Below are 21,920 nucleotides of genomic sequence, written 5' to 3'. Positions count from 1 at the left end.
ATCCAAAGTATTCTCTTACCAATTTTATGTTTAATTTTATGATAGGTAGAGTTAGAATCCAGTCAGCAGCAAAGAAACCCACTAATTGCTCATTAGGAAATGCTCTGTAATTCCTTTGTTAGCTTTGCAATTTTGCAGCACTTGGAATAGCTGAACTATCATTATCAAGATTAAAAACAATGGTCTCATAGTACTACATAAACCCTTAGGAGAATGAAGTATTCCTCCTTTTAAAAATCTCCCTCTACTGACAGTAAAGTCTATTTTATACCTAGCCATAAGAAAATAAATCTTTGATCTGCTAATAAAGTTCTAATCTCTTGCCACTCTCATATGCCGGTAACAAGAATTTTCTTTTTCTCTGTTAATAGACTGAAGACATTAAAGAGATAGCCCGGAAGACACAAGCCCTGCCAAAGGTGAACGCTAAAAGGCAACGAATTGTAGTCTTTACCCAGGGGAAGGATGACACTGTAATGGCTACAGGTATATTTTTCAAATCTCCATTGTCGTTCACAGTAAATATTCTAGTTAATCAATTACAAGTTGTGGTTTTGCAAATTGTGACTGTTAAATGGCAGCCGGAGCGTTTGCCTTTTCAGTGTTAGTCCATGTTTCTCATCTGTTATGCTTTTAATTGTTTTAAGATTCTGAATTTGAGAAGTTAATATTTCACAGGAATGCCTGAGAACTTAGTTCTGAACATCTTAAGTTCTTTTTTTATAACATAGATCTAAAATATTGATCCAGTTGGTTTTACTCAGATTTTTATGACTTGAGATTTTATCTGTGTAGCCATCTTTGCTGCAAACAAGAACACACTATGCCTGCTGAGAACAGCTGTGCAACAGTATAGTATATTTAAACATTTGTGAAGAGGAGGAAGTGAAATCCAGTACTAAGTGAATTTCCAGGCTTTTTTGCTTTGAGCAGAAAATCTCACTTCAGCTTTTCTCAGCCGTCTGCTCATCTATTCTCAAAGGAGCATGTGGGAAAAAAGGTGTTCTAGAAGGGGTACAAGTAGTTTGTGCTGTCTGAATTGATGATGTACGACGCGCAGATTTAACCATTATAAACATGACTGCCTACCTTTTGACAGTCTCTTTAATTCCGTCCACCTATGCTTCTAGACTAAATAAAGCTATTAAAACCATGTGCTGTGGCAAGCCATTTCAGTTGTTCCTTCCTTCGCAAGTTAAGTCAGGGCTGAATTCCCCCTTCGGAGGCCGAGTGGAGTTGAGGAAGCTTCGCACCTGCGGGACTGGTGCTTACTCATACGATACTTGCCTCAAAATCCGAGTTGGCTTCAGACTGTGGCTGCAGGGCTAGGCACTAAATAGGTATGTCACTGCTCTGCAGATCATTCTTAGCAGCAGTTTGAATGATTTCTCCAATAGTTGGCTTCTTCCTCTGTTTTGTAAGCTACGAACCGGTTTAACGGAAGTAGAAGGCAGTGACTGAGAGCTGGGGGTGTGTGTCTCACCGAGTCATGACGGAAGGGTTGCTTGCAGAAAGCCACTGCATTACGTGAACAGCCCATATGGAGGCACTCCACTTGAGCGTTGTACAGTTGGCTGGAAAATAGCAGTATAAAAATGTTTTTATACATGAGCTAGTAATAACGGTAGTAAACCTAAATCTTGCATGTAACCCTCCTGTGCTCTTATTTAATTTCCACTGTGTACTTATTTTATTCTTCAAACTAGAGTTGTTAACAAATCCATTAATCCCTTCTTTGATATTTTTACAACTGGGAGCTTATTTGAGGACTGACACTTGCTAATCTTAGCTGTTTGTTCGCTATGAAATGAACTTAAATTAGAGAATGCACTTTATATGCATGATAAATGCAAGATGGATAGACAGTGTATGCAATGGTGTCAGCTACAAAAGCAAACATGATAAATGTTAAGGCAGTTTTGAGCCGTGGGATAAGCTATTCAGTGCACAAGCATAGCTGAATATCTTTGCTATGTTGTTATTCATGGCAGCCAAATAAATGTCAATAATAAAAGAGAATTAAAGATTTTCATTTCCCAGAGGCAGTCCTCTAATACAGCTTGATCTTTCATTTCATTTGTAATTCGTTCTCATGTCAGGATGCAATCATTCGCCAGGCTCTGTGTGTCATGTTAAGTCATTTAATAATGATTAAGAACATAAAAATGTTTGGCCTGTGGGGCAATTCTCGAAAGAGATACCAATTTGTTATTGTTTTCCCCCTTTTTCCTTCCTTTGGTGTGGATCATCTTTTTCGCACCTCCTCACATTAAAATAATAATGAAAGAAGGAAAACGTGTCCCTTAATTTAGCATATGATGATGGCACAGAGTACTGCTAACACACTTATTTCAACACTGATTAGGTCTAGTTGTGCTTTGAAACCTGCAGTGCACAGTGTAAAAAGTTTCTAAATGATCCTGGAAGAATTGCCGCAGTCAGGAATTGTTACCAGTATAAAATCCATTGCCTTTTTCTAATGCACAGAACAGGTTTTTTGGAAAAGCTGGCTGTGTGTAGTTTTGTATCCTGCCTTTCTGAGGAAACAATATATTCTCAATGAGTTTGTGCCTAGATTAAAACAGTTTTTGCCAAGTCAGCCATGGATTTGGACATGCTTGTCGGTACCTGCTGCTGTATATGCTGTCCGTAATAGGAACATGCTTATTAGTTGCAAGATGTTTCTGTCAGTAGTGAGTCAACCAGAGGGCATCAGTGTCCAGGCAAAGGACTCTACTCTTCCTTTCTTCCCTTCTGCTGCCGCCTTTAACCATCCTTCGTCAGCTGTTGGGAGAGGCACATGTTCCAGCAGTGTCTGTTCATGTCCTCTGGAAGAGCACAGCGTGGAGCTGGAGCTTACAGGTGCACGAGTAAAAGACACTAAGGTGAATTTGGCCTTTGCCATTTTTGTACCTCTTTTTCCCTCCTCCCCAACACCATTTTCCCCATGGAAAGGTCTCTGCTCTCTGGCAGCAAGGCGAAGTGTCTGGCATTGCTGTGAGCCATGGGAGAGGTGCCTGCCTTGGATCGGGCTGTGCTCGGTGAAGAGGCACAGCCGATGGCCGCCCCCCCTTCTTTCCCTTGCCCCTGCCCACGCACGGCAAGGTGAGAAGGGCAACACTGAGGCTGTGAGAGCATCCTGAACGGGGCTCCGTTTCCTCTGCCAGACGCAGCCTCTGCGTGCTGTCGAGGACCAGACGGCCGTGGGGCTAAGTTGAGAGGGGCTGGGTTACAAGAGGAGGAGTGCATCTCTTCGATGAGTTGTGTGTAGGTTGAGTGGGGGATCAGGTAATGGAAATAATGAGGGGATGCACTTTGATCCAGCTCTGGCTGGAAGGAGAGGAAATAAGATGGATAAAAGGGGTTGTTGCAGGTTGCCAGCTCTTTTGTGAAAGGGCACAGAATTATGTGCTGGAAATTAGATGTGGAATTTCTTGGGTCTTTCAGTGGGATGAAGGTGGCCAGATACAGCTCATCATTAACGTGTGGAGAGGGCTGTGACGGTGGTTGGTTCCTGGACACTCCAGAGAACAGAAGTATCAACAGGTATTTGAGGAGCAGAGCGTAGGGCAGAAAGGCGCAGTTTATTACCAAAAGGAAAGAAAGATTGACCAAAAAGTTCTGAGAACGTAGCTTTGATAGGCGAGGGAGAGAGCTTAGTCAGAGACAGCCAAAACATCTCCTTCCTCCAATATGGCCCAGCCATACTGCAAAGACGTTTAGTCAGCTATGAACTGCTGCAGTTTACACAACATTGTTTTAATGCCTGCCAAAACCACTGGTGGCTCGCCTCAAACAGACCACGAGCTGCAGACACTCAGGCACAGGCTGACGAGCAACCTCGAGGTCCGTGCAACTGGAGCAGATCATGAAAACTGTGAGAAGCAGTAACTGCATCAGCAATCCCGATCTAAGCCGCTCCTGTCTGTCTGTCTGCTTTCTTTGGCTGTCTAAATTATTTGTGTTTTCAGAGGAAAAATTTCTCTCTATCATGGAGAGCATTGGGTCTTTCTACTGTCTGTTCATATCTTCTCCCTCACAGTACTTCAGCCCCAAGGCCCCTTTTCTCTCCCCTTCCTTCCTGTTCTCTGTCAGTAGGAATAATTGCAAGGAAGAGGAAAGCTCAGATTCAAGCTGAGTGTGATCAGCGTGTCTTATAGGGAAGGAAAGGAGTGTTTAGGATTGGCACACAGGGGCTGTGGCAGATGAAATGTTGACTAAATTAACTGTCATCTTCTAATGAGACTCCATAGAGCACGTGCAAATGATCATTGTCTGAAGTTTCCCTCTTCACGTCACAGAATCATGGAATCACAGAATGCTTTGGGTTGAAGGGACTTTTAGAGGTCACCTAGCCCAACCCTCTGCCCTGAGCAGGGACATCTTCAACCAGAGCACGTCGCTCTGAGCCCCGTCCAGCCTGGCCTTGGATGTTCCAGGGATGGGGCAACCTGAGGTGCATTTTTCTATGATGTCAAATTTGATCGTTTTACTGGAGAACTTGGAGGTGTTGGATATTGTCAGTGAGCCTAACAATTAGCAGTGACAAAAATGTTGTCATTTTCTTTAGCAACGGTCCCCAACATGACTGAATGTTGATAAAACTCTTGAAATAAAGTAGCCTGTGAGAGACACCTGTGATGCAACCTTTCAGTACAGAGGGTTATGGTTTGGGAAGGGTACTGATAGCTGAAAATGGGATCTGTGGGCTTGCTTACCAGAAAAGCTTACTTTAGGAACAGTATTGGGTTAATTCCTGGCACAGATACTCCTCATCCATATTGGGAATGTCTTGGCTATCAAGACTCTGGTCCCACTGCCACAGCCTTGTTCCGTCATATCCCGCTTCCCAGGCCTGAGGTTCAGGATTTGATTTGGGGTTCCTGAGCTTGTGTGATACATTCATTTCATGTTTCAACACTTTTTTCTGTAACCACAAAAATTACGTATGCAGGGGAAAGGGGGAGAGTTAATGAACACATGCGATCTCCTGAGTTCAGCAGCTGGAGCTTTTAAGAAACGCACCAAAAATCACAAGCTCTGGCAAGTATATATATGTCATATCTATATGTGTGCTATAACATTTGTCAGAATCAAATGCTGTGAAAGCTATCCTTTTTATAGAGTTGCTCATAACATTTTTAAACAAATTACTTTTAGTCAGATACATTTTATGACTGGTCTTGGCCCAAAGGGAAGTCTTCGGAAAGTCTGAGCAAAATCAGTTCATCAAAGGAAAAACATACTTTTTTTTATTGAAATATTTGCATAATTCAAAAACAGCTGAAGCTACAAACTTTAAACTTGGCTTGTTTTATAGCTTTAATAGAGGAAAGAAAAACAATCCAAATTTAAAGAAAATCACTTCAGCATTTTTCAAGTTATGAATGATGAAATCTGGCATGTTCAGGCGTGAACATAGAATTTTCCATTCTTTTTTCCCCGCAATGTTTGCAAGACCACCTCTGTTAAGGGCACATTTGTAACAACCTCATTTGTTAGAATATGGCAGTAAAGTGGATTTTTTAAGGATTCAAGCATTACAGCCACCTCAGTTAGGGCTTACTAACCACTTACATCTTCTTCACTTTTTGGGATACATTACTTGAGAATGTCTCAGGAAATGCATTAGCAGTGCTGGCAAATAGGGTAGAATGAGAAAGGTCCGTCTTAAACATTTCTTAGTGTATCTACCAGATAGTACATACTGAAGTAGTTTTGTGAATTTCTACTTGTTAGTATTACTTGTTGTTTAATCTATTCCATAAATGAAACAGCGTGTGCAATACAGCCAGATTAATATGTTGCATGAAACGTGCAACATTACCGAATTTCAGAGCCTGCCTCCCAAGCTTTGGGTGTTGGAGTAATACGAGGCGTTTGCCTCTACCTGTTATCTGAAACAGGATACTGAGCTGAATGGATGTTGCTGTCACCCAGTACAACCGTTCTTAAGGTAATATGTGCATGTATGTTCATAAATTAAAAGTTCATATGTTCGGATAGAACCAAAACCTGATCTAAATGAAAATAACAGCAGAGGTATGGAGAGTATGTTTTTATGAACGATGAGGCTTCCTTTGCTTTGTAAGGATATGTTAGATCTTAAATATTTTAGAAGGAGAGGTTTTAAGCCGTTCGTTTTAGAAGGGTTGTCAAAATGTGGAAACGAGAGAGATTTTACGAGCTGTTCTTAAATCATAATGGCATGATGCGCTGTATGCTTTTGGGGGTATAAAAACGACTGGTGTTCCAGCATACAACTGACTCTAAACAGAGGTCAGTAGGTTTTCTGTGTCAGGTTGTGCTGCAGTCATAGACCAGCATGCTGCCTTGTAAGCCTATCTATAAAACATAGAAGTATTTATGACTATTGACACTGCTGACATATTGTGGTGGGCCTGTTCGCAGCTCCTCTTTCTCTAAATTACTGAGTATTGCGTGTTCTCCTCTCAGAAGCAAGAAGTGTTCTTTTTTTCCTTACCTCTCACAGCTTTCGTGCTTAGTCTTCCAGACAGGAAAACCTTGACTAGCTTTTTATCAGCAAACAAAAGTAGTGTCTCGGACCTAGGGAGATAGTAGTTGGGTTATGTTACAGCGTGTACTCTTTTTCACAGGGTTACACACTTTACTCTTTCCATTTATATTCACAAATGGAACGAAAAGCTTAAAAAACAAAAATGGATTTAAGGAAGAAGGAAATTTTAGTCTGCTAATGGCATAACAAATGAGCCAGAAAGCCCAATAGATTTATTTTTAGTTTAGTTGTGACTTAGGAAACCACAAAACCTAAATTAATAATGAACGTTTGTTGATAGGGATTAATGAATAGCAAAGCTGGTAATACCTTTTTGTAACTGAGACCATTCATGCTTTCCTGCTGAGTGGGAGAGGAGGTCTGAGCATTTTATTAGACAGCTGAAACACATTATTAAAACCTTAGTTCCTGGATACTGGTATCTCGACTGGACTTAAAAGTGTATCAGCTGTTGCATCTCAAAGAATGCATATACGTATATGTAAATAGATATATGTATATATTTAATGTGTGTGTTTCAGTAATTTCATACTGATTTCAGAGAAGAATTCTTTTCTAGCCTAATGCGTTAATGCACCGGTTCAGCCCAGAAGTTGACGATGAGGCTGGGAAATCCCCTTTTCATGTATGATCACTAGTAATGAGGAATTTTTAAGGCAAAACTCTGCCTCATATTAAACCTAGCCCAAATTTTGGGTGCTACAATGAATTTACATTCTGTCATTCCAAGGAAAAAATTACCCCTTTAAGCTGTGAAAAATGCATGTTTGTTGAAGGACAATAAATACGGGCCCCTATCCCAGTCATTGGGGCTAGGCAGTGTTTCCCCTTACACAGAAGAATTTCTGTACTTGTTTCTTGGGTACAAATATGTAGATTTAGGAAGTCAGGTTTTGTACCATAATTCTAAAGAGGGCTCTTGGATAACAATACACAAATCCACTGCTTAGGTGGTATAAATGATATGATGTTGGAGAGACAATACAGAGTGGAAGAGTGGGAGCAGACCAAAGGTCTGCAGTCGTGGGTGCTTGTAAAAGAGGGTAGAACCAGAACAAATCTATAGTGATACTTCCATGTTACGCTCTCCTGGCTTCCAGCAACCTGTAGCTTGGGAATTTCTGAACTAGAGGTGTTGGCTTTGTGCTGGATAGTCCAAAATAGGATTTTACCATCCATAATGTCTTCTGATAATGAGTGTCACAGGCTCTGTGTTATGTAAAGAAATGCCTCCCCTTCTTTGTTTAGACTCAGCGACTTAAGAATGTTGCTGGCCATCTCCTGCTGCTTGTACCGCACAGCCAGTCTGTAATCGTTCCATATGCAAAGTCTTGTTACTTCTGGTTTTGCAGAGCTCTTGCTTATCTCCCCTTCGCTAGTCTTTTTCCCAGACTCTCTTCCCAGGCTGTTTATTTGCTCTTTGTTTGCTCCATCATTCTTACACCCTGGCCCACTCTTCGCTATGCCTTTTTCCAGGTCTGCTATCCCCTTTTTGGATGGGGGACCAGAATGTTCATGGGCCTGGGAAGTTTACAAAGTGGTTTAATTCTGTTGTCTCCTTTGTGCTGTATTCCTCTCACAATAATTCCTAACATTTTATTTGCTTTTCTGGCTGCCACTGATGATTGATCTGACAGTTTCATAGAATTATCTGTTGTAACTTCAAGTTTTCTTTATGGTGGGGTAATAGGTGGTTTAGAGCCCATCATTGTGTATTTAAAGCTAGAATTGTTTTTTTTTATATGTGCACCTTTTTTACATTGATTGACAAAGAATTTTATAGCCCATTAGCGTGAGAGGCTTTTGCAAATCTTCATATGCAGCTTTTGGTTTTACTACCCCAAATGAGTCTGACTGTATCACAAAGAGGTGGCTTACAGCACGCTGAAGAGCTCCTCTCAGAAATGGTGTATATAGCCTGGATGTGCTACCCTTAACAGGCAGGCACACTTAACATCCAGACTGACTGGACGTAGACGGGGGGATCTCAATAAGGCCGCCTCCTAAACCACTTGAGACCTGTTTTGCTTGACTCTGGAGAGCAAAGTTGAATGAATTTACCATAAGTTGCCAATTCAAGTGCTGTTAAATCCCAAATGGAGACTCTTGTTCAGGAAAGAAAGTACTTTAGTACACTGTAGCTTGATTTTTTTTTTTTTTTTTTTTTGAGAAATAAGGCCTTCCGTGTGATATTCCTCAATTAAAGCATCCACACAGAATTAATTTGTCATAAATTTCTGATGCCTCCTGTATATGTGGCTGTAATGCTTTAAAACTGCTACCATTTTACTGGTGACCTGAGTGAGTTGTGAGGTGGTTCTTGCAGAAAAAACTGCGGTAGCACAATATTATTCTGTTTGCTCAAACCATGAAGCAACAGAACTACCTGCCAGGGATCCTGAGAAGAAAGAATCATAGTAATTAAGCCTTCTGGTTACCAAGGCAGGTACTGTTCTGGGCCATCATAGAAGGCATGAGGATTCACCTTATTCATTCTGCAGCTACATAGTCCTCAAAGCCCAAGAGGCTGAGGCTTGGGTGCCTGGCAGCTTTAAACTGATAGAAAAATCAGAAATCACTGACTCACCCAAGGACACACATTTCCAGCCCCTACTTTTCCCCTACCCTGCCAGCACTTCGCCGCCGCGCGTGGTGAACCAGTTCAGCAATCCACAGACTGGCAGAAGCCTACTCTGGAAGGGTGCTGAGCTCTCTGAACCAGCTCACTGCAGGGTCCAGATGAGTCCTAGTGCCAGCATGGGAGGACAGAAGGCAGGATTTGCAGTAGGGGACAAGGATGAGACTGTAATATCTGCAAGCCATAGCGGCTGACGTTGCTGTGGAGCCTCACTCTGGGGTATAAAATATGACATTACATTTTGGACTTCCATCTAGCAACCAAGACTGGAGTTCCAAACTTGGAAGGAACGTTGCTCCAGGATCAGCTGGTAATATTGTAGAATTATGTCTGCAAAGCAAAGAGCAAACAGGGGGTTAGAGCCATGAATATACTCTCAGAAGGGAAACAATCTCTTTGACATCTCATATGCTGACGACCAATGATTGTATCATAGAACTGTGTTAAAAGAATGGTGGGGCAGCAGAATTGGTCATTCAGTGCTTGGGAAGCCCTGGAACTAACGACAGCCTCCCAAATGTGATTCGTGCTTTTCATGCATGCATGTTTTGAAGTAACTTTCCCAAGGTTATCCCCGATTTTCTGAAAGTAGCACCTACCCCTCCCCATGTACACCAAACATGAAATTCTGGTGACTTGTAGTTTTTCAGCAACTGTTTTTGCAGCTACTATGTTATGTCAGTCTAAATATATCTTTCTGACTTCTTGAACAAACTGAAGAACACCCAAAACTACAGTATTCTGTTGCATATAAAATAATTATCCTACAAACTTTTCATTAAGTTTATGCTTTAAGTTTAAAGTTCAGCATTGCCTTTTCCTGTACGTGCATTCTGTGTTGCTGCAATGTTAAGTATTGGATGCTACGCATTTCTCCTTAAAAACGTACGGTTTAATGAGTTGAAATCTGAAACCCATGCTTTAAAGGTTTACAGTGCATAGGCTTCTCACCTCCCGATGCTTAGGCTCAAATCATACTAACAGGGTGGCTGTTACTATGTTAGTAATCAGGGTGGCCGATTAGGAAATCAATCAGATAGTAATTTTTTTTACTGACAATTTTTAAGAAATATATTTTGTCTTTAGCCTAATTTGTTGTGATTATTTTTCTCATTGTAAGAAATTAAATGTATGGCTTGTTCAGCAGGTTTCATAATAGATCAATAATTTGTTGGCTTAACCTTTTTTTTCCTGCGGAGATGTGGGAAGATCAATGTCTGTAGTGCCCTAGGTCATGATCGATACTTTTAATAAAACTTCCTTTTTTTTTTTTTCCTTTTCTTTTTTTTTTTCTTGTTACCTTTGTACGGTTTTGCTTTTATTAATGAGCTTTTCCTTTAGTTTCAGACCATTAATGGTTTTCAGATAATGTCATACTGCCCAAGGTCAAGGCCAGTTTGAACTTATAACTCTACTTATCAGTGATTAAATCTATTGGATGGGCTTAGATGTGTTAACAGACATAAGAGTTTGAAGCACTGCTTTCTAGAGGCTCAAAGTTAAAACAAAATCTCAACCTTTTGGGAGGATAACACATTAAGGCTTTTTCTTCATTTCCTTCTTAAACAAATAACGATTGTCTTATTTATGGATCTCATGTTGGCATTAACATCGCAAGTGCCTACTGCGGCCTTGACTGCTCTTCAATCAAAGATATTAAATGCTCCATATCGAGTTTTATAATGGTATTATTGCTCATTTTGCAACACCAGTTTGAAACAGGGTAACACATCTTTTGTTCTTTGCTGAAATTCCGGATGGGAGGGTAGCAGCTTAGCAGAGTATGTGTCATCAGCTGGAGCGCTTGCAGAGCATGTGATATTCTTGTCTCTGGGGCTCAACCCAGCGTCTTTTGAAATCAATGGAAAGATCTCATTAACTTCATTGGATATCGATTATGGCCATGGAGACCTTAAAATGTTCATGAATATTAATGGTTTGTACTGATCCATGTGTCTTCTTGTGTGTGGTACCTTGTCTGCAGTCTCCGGTTCTGTCTTTGTGGTCTACCTAGAGGTTATACAGAAAGTGAACTCTACATATGCTGGAAGGCTTGATAACACGCTTTCCCTTAAGGTATCTTCTTTGTTGTCTGTTACAAATGCGGTGCATAAAGAGCTGCACCCTTTGACCACTGGCACCTAGACAGAATATATTCCATATAAGATCATCTTTTTCCATTGTTTTGTCAGTTTTAGCCTTTTTTTTATTAGGCAGCCGTTCACTTCATAACAAATCATCACAGAGGAGTTTGAACAGCAGAAGCTCTACTCAGAAGGTGCCCTACAGACTCTGATAGCCTATCATCTTTAATTCAGAGGTTCTATTTCCCATCTTGTGATTACAGTTGAATGAACATTGTAGAAAAGTTTAAATTGTAGCTATCCGTGCCATGCTTTTGCCATAAATGATGGAAGTTAGGTTTTCAAGCCTCTAATCTTCACCTGCTCAAATAGTGACTATTAAATAATTGCACAGGGTGGAAGGAGAGTAAAATGTGGGTATGTATGGTGACCTTGGGCAAAAATTAACTGCAGGAACTGACCCTTTGATTAGAAGTTTCTCTGCTGTCGCACCCAGTTGCAGGCAGTAGGAGTTGTGGGAAGTAGGTGGCTGAATGGAAGACAAGTCCTTAGTTCCAAGAGGGTCAGAGCAGAGATCCTGGCTAGTAGAAAGAGTGGACACGGGAGGTTTGAATGGGTCCTGCTTCGCCTGACTTCGGGGGTCTAGGATTCATTTTGTGTAAGATGACAAAACATCTAGAGTTGGTGTTGGGGGGGGGGAGGTTAACTGGAGCTCTCGGAAATGGTTAATTGTCCAGAAGCGGAATTGTGAGATTTCCTGACGGTTGGCTCAGTGATTTCCACAGGAGGTTTTCCAGATAAAGCAAAGTGGAAATTACATAAATGCCGTATCTGAAAAGCAGGCCGTGCATGTTACTCGTATGCCAATGACCTGACCTTGGCACACCTGAGCACAATACAGGCTATGAAGTGGCAGTTTGGATTTGAACCTCTGGATACCACAGAAATAACATTCATGTAGCTGATCCCGTTTGAATGAAAGTGGGCTCTGGCTTACTTTCACCATAGCTGTTTTCTTTGTTATGAGTAGTAAAGTGAGTAGAGTAAGCGGACCTGACCTAAAATGTACAGACAGCAGGTTTAGTGAATACAGTAAACATAGGCTATTTTAATATTGTTTGGTTTCTGGCTATACCTACTGAATGATATAATACTAAGGTTTGTTTAAAAAGAATACACAGGGTCGTCAGAAACCAGGTTTAAAGTTTGGAGGGCTGCTTGCGTTGCTTTTGTTTGCCGTACTCTGCTCCCCTGTGCCCCCCGCCGCCCCCCTGGCCCGTCCCGATTCCTCTCCCTGCCCCAGTGATTAGCAGTCAGAACTAAATCAGAGAGGAGTCTATGGAACCAAATATTTATGTCCCTGGTAATCCGACACTGTGATATTGTACTGTGAACCTGAAAAGATGCCAGGCCAGGCATTGTGGCTCGTAGCAATTGGTCACGAATGAAACCGCCGAACTCTACTCCAAATTGTTGGCTTTACAAATTTGGTAATAAGTACGTTTCCTGACAGCATATAGAAGTGCAATAGACTGCGCGTGCCCTCTCTCTCCTCCCCACCTGCCCCGTCGCAGAATGCTGTTTGTACAGGATATTGTTGTTGCCGACATCTGAGTAAGAATTTTTAGGAGCAGTTGGCTATCAAACGATGGCAAATTTAAAGGTTATGCAAATTGTGCCAGTACAGCCCAGCTTGTTTCAGCCCTCTTTCCTCTATTATCATATCAATTGAGTCAGCTCATAGTAGACAAAGCAAGGTTATGGGAACCACCTAGAGCATCATGCGCCATTAAACATCAATGCAGCACACACGAACATCTGCAACAACGATCTTATTAACAGAGGGTATAACGGAAGGCAATAAACAGCTTTCTTAGCCACTTAATTGTAAAAAATTTAATAACCTAATACTTGCATTATTTATCAACAGCAAGTTGGTCAAAAATTATGCAGTTGTGTTGGATTAGATTACCATACCTACTGCACGCTGTAAATTACTACAAAAATACGAAAACCCATTTGTGAGCAGTTAAACACTGTAGTTAGTAGAGTGCTAAAAATGCAATTTTCTTTTAGTCTCTGGTGCGTCATGGAATAGAAGTACCTGCTTTTTGCACTGCCATTTTTATATTTGGCTAAAAGCAAATATAAGGAACCTAAAGATTGTTTTTGGATGTCCTGCTTAATTAGACAGCTTAAACACTTCAGAAATCAGAACCCATAAAACGGTCTTTGTGCGTGCAACCGAAACAGATGTTTGGAGGAACAAAGTAAAGCACGTTAGACATCCATGCTGGATATGTATTGCGTGTTGGCTTCTGGGGTGGTCACTGGTCTAGAAGATGAGAGCATGTGAAGCTGTGATCTCAACTGGCTTAGGGAGATTAATACAGAAATTAAAATATGTTAGAAATCGATGATAAAGAGAAATGAGGTTTGGTTCTTCAAGGCCAAGCCAAACTGCTAAGGACAAGCTAGGAATGGAGCGCACCCTTTGCTGGAATCAGATAAATCGGTGGGGAGTGACAGCCCTGCTGACCCTGGGACTGGGGGCACTGGTGCGTTCCCTGGTTTCGGTTAACAGGGAACTGGAGGCCTGTCACTCGTGTGCGGGAGGGGACAGTGCGGGAGGCCACGCACTCATAGGAGGTTAGAGTGGCAGGAGGAAAGCACCGCCCTTCCGACTTCAGATGGAATGTGCCAAATGTGCGGGCATTTAAGAATTGAATCAGAAAAAGGAAGTACAAGGCTGGATGAGTAAAGCCATACAGGCTCAAAGGTCCGGGTTTGACAAGTGCATTCAGTGGAAAAACCTGCTGCCAAGCAGCTTTGTTCCTTCCTGGTGCTGCCACCGAGTAGCAGCTATCGGATCAGGTTGGTGTTTACACGGAAAAAGAATGAAGCCATCTAATTTTTTGTTGGCATAAAAATCCAGATTGTGCTGGGATCATCGGCTGCGGTCGGCTGCCGGGTCACCAGGAGGCACCTCGGTTGTTTGTCGCTTCTTCAGTAGGAATCAACAGGCAACAGAGAAGGATGGAATGGAAGAGGGTGAATGAAAAGGCAGTGAAGGGCAAATATGAGTAAAAGCATGGTACAAGTATAAACTTGGCAAGTTAAGCGTTACAGAAGTTAATTTTGTTTCTGTAAGAAGATGAAAGCTTTTATTCAAAAATGTTAAATTCAAACTATTTTTTTAAATCTGTTTATTTATTTCCTCTATGAAAAGATGGCAAAAAAAGCAGGCAGTATGTCTAAAAAAATTAAGTATATGTTTTTTGCTGAAGTGGTTTTAAAAGGAACCAGAAATAAGCATTTTCCAATTTTTTTTCCACATGTTTAAGTTACAGTTCAAATGATCCCTCTCTGTAGGTTAACCAGAGTTTTTCCCTGTATGTCTGTCTGGTTTTTAAAGCAGTATCTGCTTCTTGCCTTTCTTCATAACTTTTCATAACTTCATGATATCAGCAGAGTGCCCACATTTTATTTATAGGTATCTGTTTACTTGCTTACCAACCTTGGGTTTCAGATTAGAAACTCTTCAGAGCAGGAACCTGGTTTTTTTTTTTTCTTCTAATACATATCTTGGTGTTCGCCTTGACAATGGGAGAATACAAATGAGGTTTGGAGGATCGCAAGTTGAACTTGACTGTACAAGTCGACTAAAGGTTTATGATTTTTAATATGTTTTATTGCTTCTAAAAAGAAGATCAATTCATTGGTTTGGTTTTTTAGGTTGACATAGCTTAAAACTGAATGATTCAGCAATTTAATACTACAGAAATAAAACTTTAAAGAAAAGTAACTGCAAGTGACAGGCGATGGCGGGAGTTTGACACAGTCCCGCAGATATGGAGGCTGGAAATTTTTTATTTGTCTGCTAGGTTGGTTGTTTTGGTTCTGTCAAGCAGCCGGCTTTTATAGCACTGGGGTTTGCGTTGCACGACAGTAGTGCGTGCGGTGTAAAACCTGCCTGTTACCTTTATGAGCGCCTCTGTGCTGCTGCCGTGCCTTCGAGGGCTTGTTGCACAAACATACGATTCAAGAGCTCTTGCTGGAAACTCTTTGTCAGAACTGCTATTATAGTAACTGTATCCCAATTAATTTAGTTCACTATGCAGTTGGTGTTGTATAAATTCAGGGTTGCGTGATTTACATTAAAATGTATATGAAATTATTTAAAAGGTGGTAGATTGACCGTCCTACTTACAGCAATGGTTAGGTAATACTTTTAAACTGATTAAGTGATACTACAGAGCTCATAGTTTGGGTTGTTTAATTATCTAAGAAATGATCTGTAACTAATTTAGGGGAAAAATAAGCTCCTTCATTTGGGGCCAAATTCTCTTTCTAGACTGGAATAACGCTTAAAGGATTCTGTTAAAAACAGTGGAGTTGCTCTGTTTTTAACTGGCATTTTAAGAGCAGAATATATTCCCATTGAGATTAGAACAAATTTCGGCCTCCACTGCAGTGACATCTTCCAATAGATTTAAAACCTGCGAAAGCCTGAGAATTCATTTAGCAAGAATGTTTCATTCTTCAAAAATAAGTAGTCTAGGGAGATCTTAATTAAAGGCAACACAGTATTGGCAAATACAGCATAAGAAATAAAAAACAACTAAAAATTCTAGATCTGATCTCTGAGTTAAAAGGATGAAAAATTAAAATTTCTACATGTAATTTAAAGGCAATGCTGTAGAATTTCTACGCTATACCTACCTCAGCAATGTCAAACTAGTATCAGTTGGGTTTTTTTAAGGAGAAATATATAGATACGCATTAACTTATTTTTAGTAATGTTTCTAGGGAAGGCTGTCTCTCTCATTCTGATGGACTGATTGTATTTATGAAGCTAAATATAAATTCTCCCAGAAGAAAAATCTCCTTCAGAACTGCTCTGTAGTGACCTAATGCTCACTCCTTCTCTTTTCAGTCTTACTGATGCTCAAGTAAAATAGAAGTGCCTTGGGCCCATTCCTGCCTCCACTGACGACCCATGCTTCTCGGATTATCATGTAGCATAAACAAAGCTGTCATGTAACATGGCATTTATTTAAATGATGTGATTTCTGTGTTCACCGCTCTGAAACTGAGGTATAGCTGAGAAAGCTTGCAAGTTTTGACAGGTGTGTTTGCCCCGCCAGGGCAATATGCTTAACATATAAAAAATGCAAGGCATAATACAGTTTTCGACCTGCGCAAAATCAAATATATAATGTGTTTTTCTCCTTTTTTTTAGCCCATGCCCTGATAAGCTTTTGCGTAGGAATTTCTTTGACCTGATGATAGGTCGGTATTTGTCAGAACATTCTCCCATAGGACAGTGTTTTGATGGTCCAGCAAGGCAGTGGTTTAAAATAAGTCTGTAGAATACCATGAAATGGAGTACAAACATGCTAGTGTGGGGGTCAGTGCAAAGCAAAGCGCACCGTCTGCTTTATGAACTGAAAGTCGCTTTATTTTTGCACAGTCCCCATGGCGAAGTTTCAGAAGGTTGAGGAGCATACGTAAGCTCGAATGTGTATGTGGGTGTAACTCGGGCGTACATATGTGATGCATTGTTTACATTAGACGTTGACATTCCGACTGTCATCGTTTGTGTTTCCAATTCTTGAGGTGCCTATTTGCAATTAGAAATAGATTTGTTTGTATTTCCCGTTCCCATACGCAGCTCTAAACGTAATGGGGGGGCGGGGGGGGCGGTTTGGCTTGGTTTTTGACACATAAGGATCAATAAGACGTCCAGTGGCCGCTCCAGCACATGCAGGATTTGCAGTGCAGGAAGAGATGTCTGGGTTTGTTGATGTCCAAGGCAAGACCAGGTTTTGTGTCGCCCCGTGTGTTCAGCGCTGTGGCGAGGCTCACTGCAGCAGCACACGCTCTCCATAGAGGCTAGATCTTCCAGCTCCCAGGCTGCCTTCATTGTAACCCGCCTCTTCTGTCTTCAGGGCTGATTTCGACCTGAGTTCTCACCGTAATTCCAAGGCAGTCATTGTTTTGGATCAGTGAAACATCTGCAGAAGCTTTTCTTAATTTTGGTGCCTATGACTTCACACCCTTTGCCTTTCCCGAGTCCTCAGCTCTTTCCTGGCCCGGACAGAGATCACAGGAGAAGGATTTAGCTCTGAACACTACCTTATGCCTTCAGCAGCCATGCCGAGTTAGAGGAGTGCCTTTTCTGGCAGTTCAGTGGGCGCAGTTTCAGCTCCCTCTGAAATCTTTGCCTAGCGGGCAAATGGCAGTACTGTTGTGTTGCTTTTTCAACAGAGTTCATTGCCGTTCTAAACCTTAAACATTGTGACACATGCCAGAACAATTCAGCGGCTTGTTCTTCAGGGCAGTTTTTCCATAGATGTATGCATATATATTTAAAAAAAAAAAAACACATTACATTAACACCAGACTGAAGCAAAACTAGTATTTTCTGTCGACCTCTTGCTTCCCCATCTTTTACACACAGAGTGGTTCGTTTACTTGTGCAAACAAAGAATTATTTAATATGAGAAATAAGGTAGAGCTTCAACTCATGGCACTGGCAGTGGTGGTGTGGAAAACACTGATGTTTAAGTGGCTCCCACATCTTCTACCAAGTACACAAAACACATTTGGGCCTATAGAAGCTATTCATGAGTCATTAGTTGATGCGGTTACAATTTTTACAATCGCTGTAACTAGATAGAGAGTTCTGAGTCTGATGTCATGCTGGTATAAATCAAGTTATTTCAAAGGAGTGGGGTTGAGTTAACAGCAGTGCAGACAGCAGCAGCCGTAGGTGCAGAGGATATATGCTGGGTGCAAAAATAGTGTTTAATTTTTCATCATTGCTAATAGCTGATGTGTATGAGCGTACAAGTTCCTCTGGAGGAACCTTCTTTCCTCTATTAACTCTAGTCCTATGAATCACTCTTGAGTTAGGTGCTATGAATACGACTTCTGAATAAAAATACTCTTGACTAGATAATGGGACAATGTCTATATCTGAGGAGAGCTATAAAGGGAAGAGAAGTCTCATTGAACATCTTTGGATTAACTTCACCTCCTAGGAGAGAGGGGAGATGGGGTCTGCACGCTGTCATTTCCCCTGCAGACCATGAATAGAGCCACAGAAGACTCAAAGTCTTTGGAACTGTATTCCTTCTCTGTTTCTGCTGAAAATTAACCAGCTGCCTCCGAGGGACGGTTCTTTGCATCCTGGCCAGCACAGCTATAAGGACTTGCTTTTGCTTAGCAAGCTGCGAGGAGAATTTTAGTCTAATTACACTATTTGGGTCTTATATTATGGAAATAAATTAACATTTGTACTAATCGATTGTATCATACCATAGACATATAAATGCATTATAAATGACAACTACTCTATAACTTGTTTGGGTTAACATTGGTTTTTATAGCAATAAAGTCTTAACAACTTCCATTACTAGTTATAACGTTTTCTTGGCTACATATTTAATTCATTAGAATACAGCACCATTTGTTGAGTTTTATTAAAATATTTGATTAGAAGGATCCCAGAGCATGGGGCTGATTTGCATCTCGCCTGTTAATGCTATTTAACTCCACTGACTCGCACAAATAAATTCCGTACGTTTCTGACGAGCCCTGCGCGGTCACAGCACCAGTACAACCCGCGCACAGGCGTAGATGGAGGAGAGGAGATGCTGGCGTGCAAAACGAGCAGAACGTGCCAGGGAGCCCGAGTGTTCATCCAGGGACACGGCGAGAATTTGGGGCTGTCCTGTGCAGGGACGGGGGCTGCACTCGATGACCCCGTGGGCCCCTGCCAGCCCAGGACATTCCGTGGTTCTGTGATCCAGTACAGCTCCCCGAGAGGGCCAGCCTGAAAAGGCAGGCTCTCGTTCCGTTTGCTTGGAAGCGGCAGGTTGCACCAGCGCTGCGCGTGCGGAAGGCATCGTCGCCGCAGGTCTTGGGGTTGCGAAGCGGGGGTTGAGCGCGCGGTGCCCTGCCCGCCCTTGCCTTGCAGCTGTGCTCAGCGCCGTGCTGATACGGGGCAGAACTGGTTGCGTTACCGGGATGTAGCGTGGAAAGAACAGGAGACGGGGTTGTTACACTCATGATTTTTAAAGGTGTATTAGTGTGCTGAAGAAGGTGCAGAGAATTAGAGCCTATAGGCTTCTGGGCGTTACCTTCGGAGAGAGGTAAGAGCTCAGAATCATCCTGACACGGGCCTGTTCCAAATACTTTTCCCATTACTTCTTACTTCTAGCTGCCCAGAGACATTTATAGATTTTGAGTTCAGGTTTCTACGTTCTGTCAAGTTCTTCCTCTCCCCCCCCGCCCCCCCCCCCCCCCCCCCTTTCTTTTTATCTGCTTTTGGCCCCTGATCTAAAGAAAATTAGAGAGGATGGAGGTGGGGAGGAGAAGGGACAGAATTCTGTTTCACAGTTGTTCCTTTTTTACAAGTTAAAGCTCAGAAAGAAACATTAATGTGTCTCCATCTTGTAAGCATCTGTACTACCACTGCCGGCCCACGGATCAAAAGCTTATTTGAGGAAATAGCTAGGCATTTTTGTGTACGTTTTAGGGATCTCTTCTTCCTTTTATTTTATTTTAATATAAAATTAAGGACACTCCAACATGTTGCCCATAAGAGTTCTGTTACAGGTAATTAAATGTAAGTTTACACATTTAATCTACTTTTAAGAGCAAGAGAGACTGGTAAATGACCCAGTTAAGGAAAGTACTCAGCCTAATTGGATGTAATGATTGCTTGCTGGTGTTTATTACTGTACTAAGAGTAGACATGTAGTCTGTGATTCTAATTTGGTTTAAAGACAGACCTGTAGTATTTGCAGCTATCATCAGAGTTCGATTGTTTCAGTTAACATCGTGAAATAGGCTTGTGTTCATTTGGGAGCGTAAATGTATTAGAATGGAAGGAGCAGTGTTTTTTCAATTAATATCGCTCTCCAATTATTAACTCTCCAGACCATTTTACCTACAAAAAATATCTTAAGCTAAATGTGCTAGCGCATATTTTTGCCTGAGGAAAATAAAGATAGATTTTTACATCTTTACGCACATAATGCGACAAATTAACAATAACTAAATTTACCACTGAGCCGATTCTTTCTGATCTATCTCTGAGTAGCTTTCAGCCTATGAAATCACCACGTTAATGTTTGATTTTGATTATTTCTGTATCATTCTAAAACAGTTGAGTTCCTCACTAATGTAAAATCAGTGAGAGCGCTGAATGAAAGCCCCACACTATTAAATGTCCTTAATGCTTATTACCAAAGCTTCCCTAATTATAGACACCGTGTTAAAATTTGCACTCGCAATTCTGGACTTCCAGGAAATGGTATCCAAGTGGAATGTGTTGTATCCCAGGGTGTTTACCATAGAAGATATTTGTTGCTTAAAAATAGAACACTGGGTTTTATGCCCAGAGGAGCAGCACTTGGACTTCAAAATGCTTATGTAATTATTCTTTATTTCATAAGCTCTCAGAATGATAAATGAAATCAGAACTGACTTTGAAAAGCAAGGCCACTGATGACCGGTGCACTTAGCCAAGGTGTCTCTGTGTTTGCAGTGATGGATTTGGGAGTTTTACAACATAATAGATCACACACAGGAATGAAGTTAAAGCGACATTAAAGTCACAAAAGCAAGGATATTCAGGATGGAGACTTCTGCTTCATCTTAATTCACCCTGTTGTGCCTAGTTACGAAACACAGATCAGCGAGAGATGGTAGCTGGTTTTGTGCTATTACACAGACATAGCAAGGTAAATTAATGGCAGCTTTAATTCTAACTGACTTCATCTATTGCGGAGGAAATTAAAAAGCCCCACCTCAGTATTATTTTGTTGTATCTTTCAATGTGTATTATTGTTAACTATAGTTTATTAGACTCTACTATGCTAGTACAAGTTCTCCTAAGGTTAAAGAAAGGTAATTTGCCAACTGGATGTGTGCAGATGGTACTATCTTTGTAATGTAGTACGTGCTCCAAAGCCACGCTAGCTGCTTCTGAAACTTCAGTACTTCAAAACATGAGATGATTGCTCTTCTTGAACATATGTAAAGTTATAGAGGCAGAATGTATGACCCAGGTAGAAAATTGTGACCAGAAAAAACCCGATTGTTCTCACACCAGCTGAATTCCCTGATGTGTTTGGGGCTTTAGACTAATTCGGTTGCTCACAATTACATCTACTGCAGAAAGAATAGGGTAAGAGCTCATAGTGCAATACTCACGTGCAAGTACTAGAGGGAGCTGAGGGAAGGAATCAGGACAGAGGAGGAAAAGAAAGGAGAAAGATGATGGTGAGAACTTTGATTCGTGTTAGTTTGCTTGAATGGAGTCTTATTTGATGCCAAGCCCCGTTTACAGCATTGGAAATGCGATGTCTGTGCATTATTCACTCTCCGTGCCCAAACACGTACATTTGTATGCGTATGTCAGTGTCTGCTGTGTGTTTAACGCCGAACATCTGTGTGTGCCCATGCACGCTTGGGGAGGAAGCAGGTTAGCTTATTGCGACGTGTCCTCAACAGAGTTATCTCTCTGATCATTGTTGTAGTATTATCTAGAGCAAATCATACACACCTTCTTACGAAATGGATGAATACACTCTGCTCGTCTGGCGGAGTTAAATGTAAGACCTCTCTTCCTTGATTTCCAATTCAA

At 41.3% G+C, this 21,920-nt stretch overlaps 1 protein-coding gene across 6 annotated transcripts in view; it reads left to right on the top strand.

Moving 5' to 3' along the window:
- The window catches only part of ADK (adenosine kinase), a 298,134-nt gene that overhangs the window by 256,301 nt on the left and 19,913 nt on the right, over window positions 1-21,920 (top strand). For all 6 annotated transcript variants that reach the window (XM_075109456.1, XM_075109455.1, XM_075109457.1 and 3 more), the window contains one exon: window positions 372-486. In XM_075109456.1, coding sequence (XP_074965557.1) covers window positions 372-486 — 115 coding nt within the window. The remainder of the gene's footprint in view (window positions 1-371; window positions 487-21,920) is intronic.

The sequence above is a fragment of the Phalacrocorax aristotelis genome, chromosome 14 (genome assembly GCF_949628215.1).
Source record: "Phalacrocorax aristotelis chromosome 14, bGulAri2.1, whole genome shotgun sequence".
Classification (NCBI taxonomy): domain Eukaryota; kingdom Metazoa; phylum Chordata; class Aves; order Suliformes; family Phalacrocoracidae; genus Phalacrocorax; species Phalacrocorax aristotelis.
Note: the sequence above shows the minus strand (reverse complement) of the source record. Positions and strands in the feature narration are given on the sequence as shown.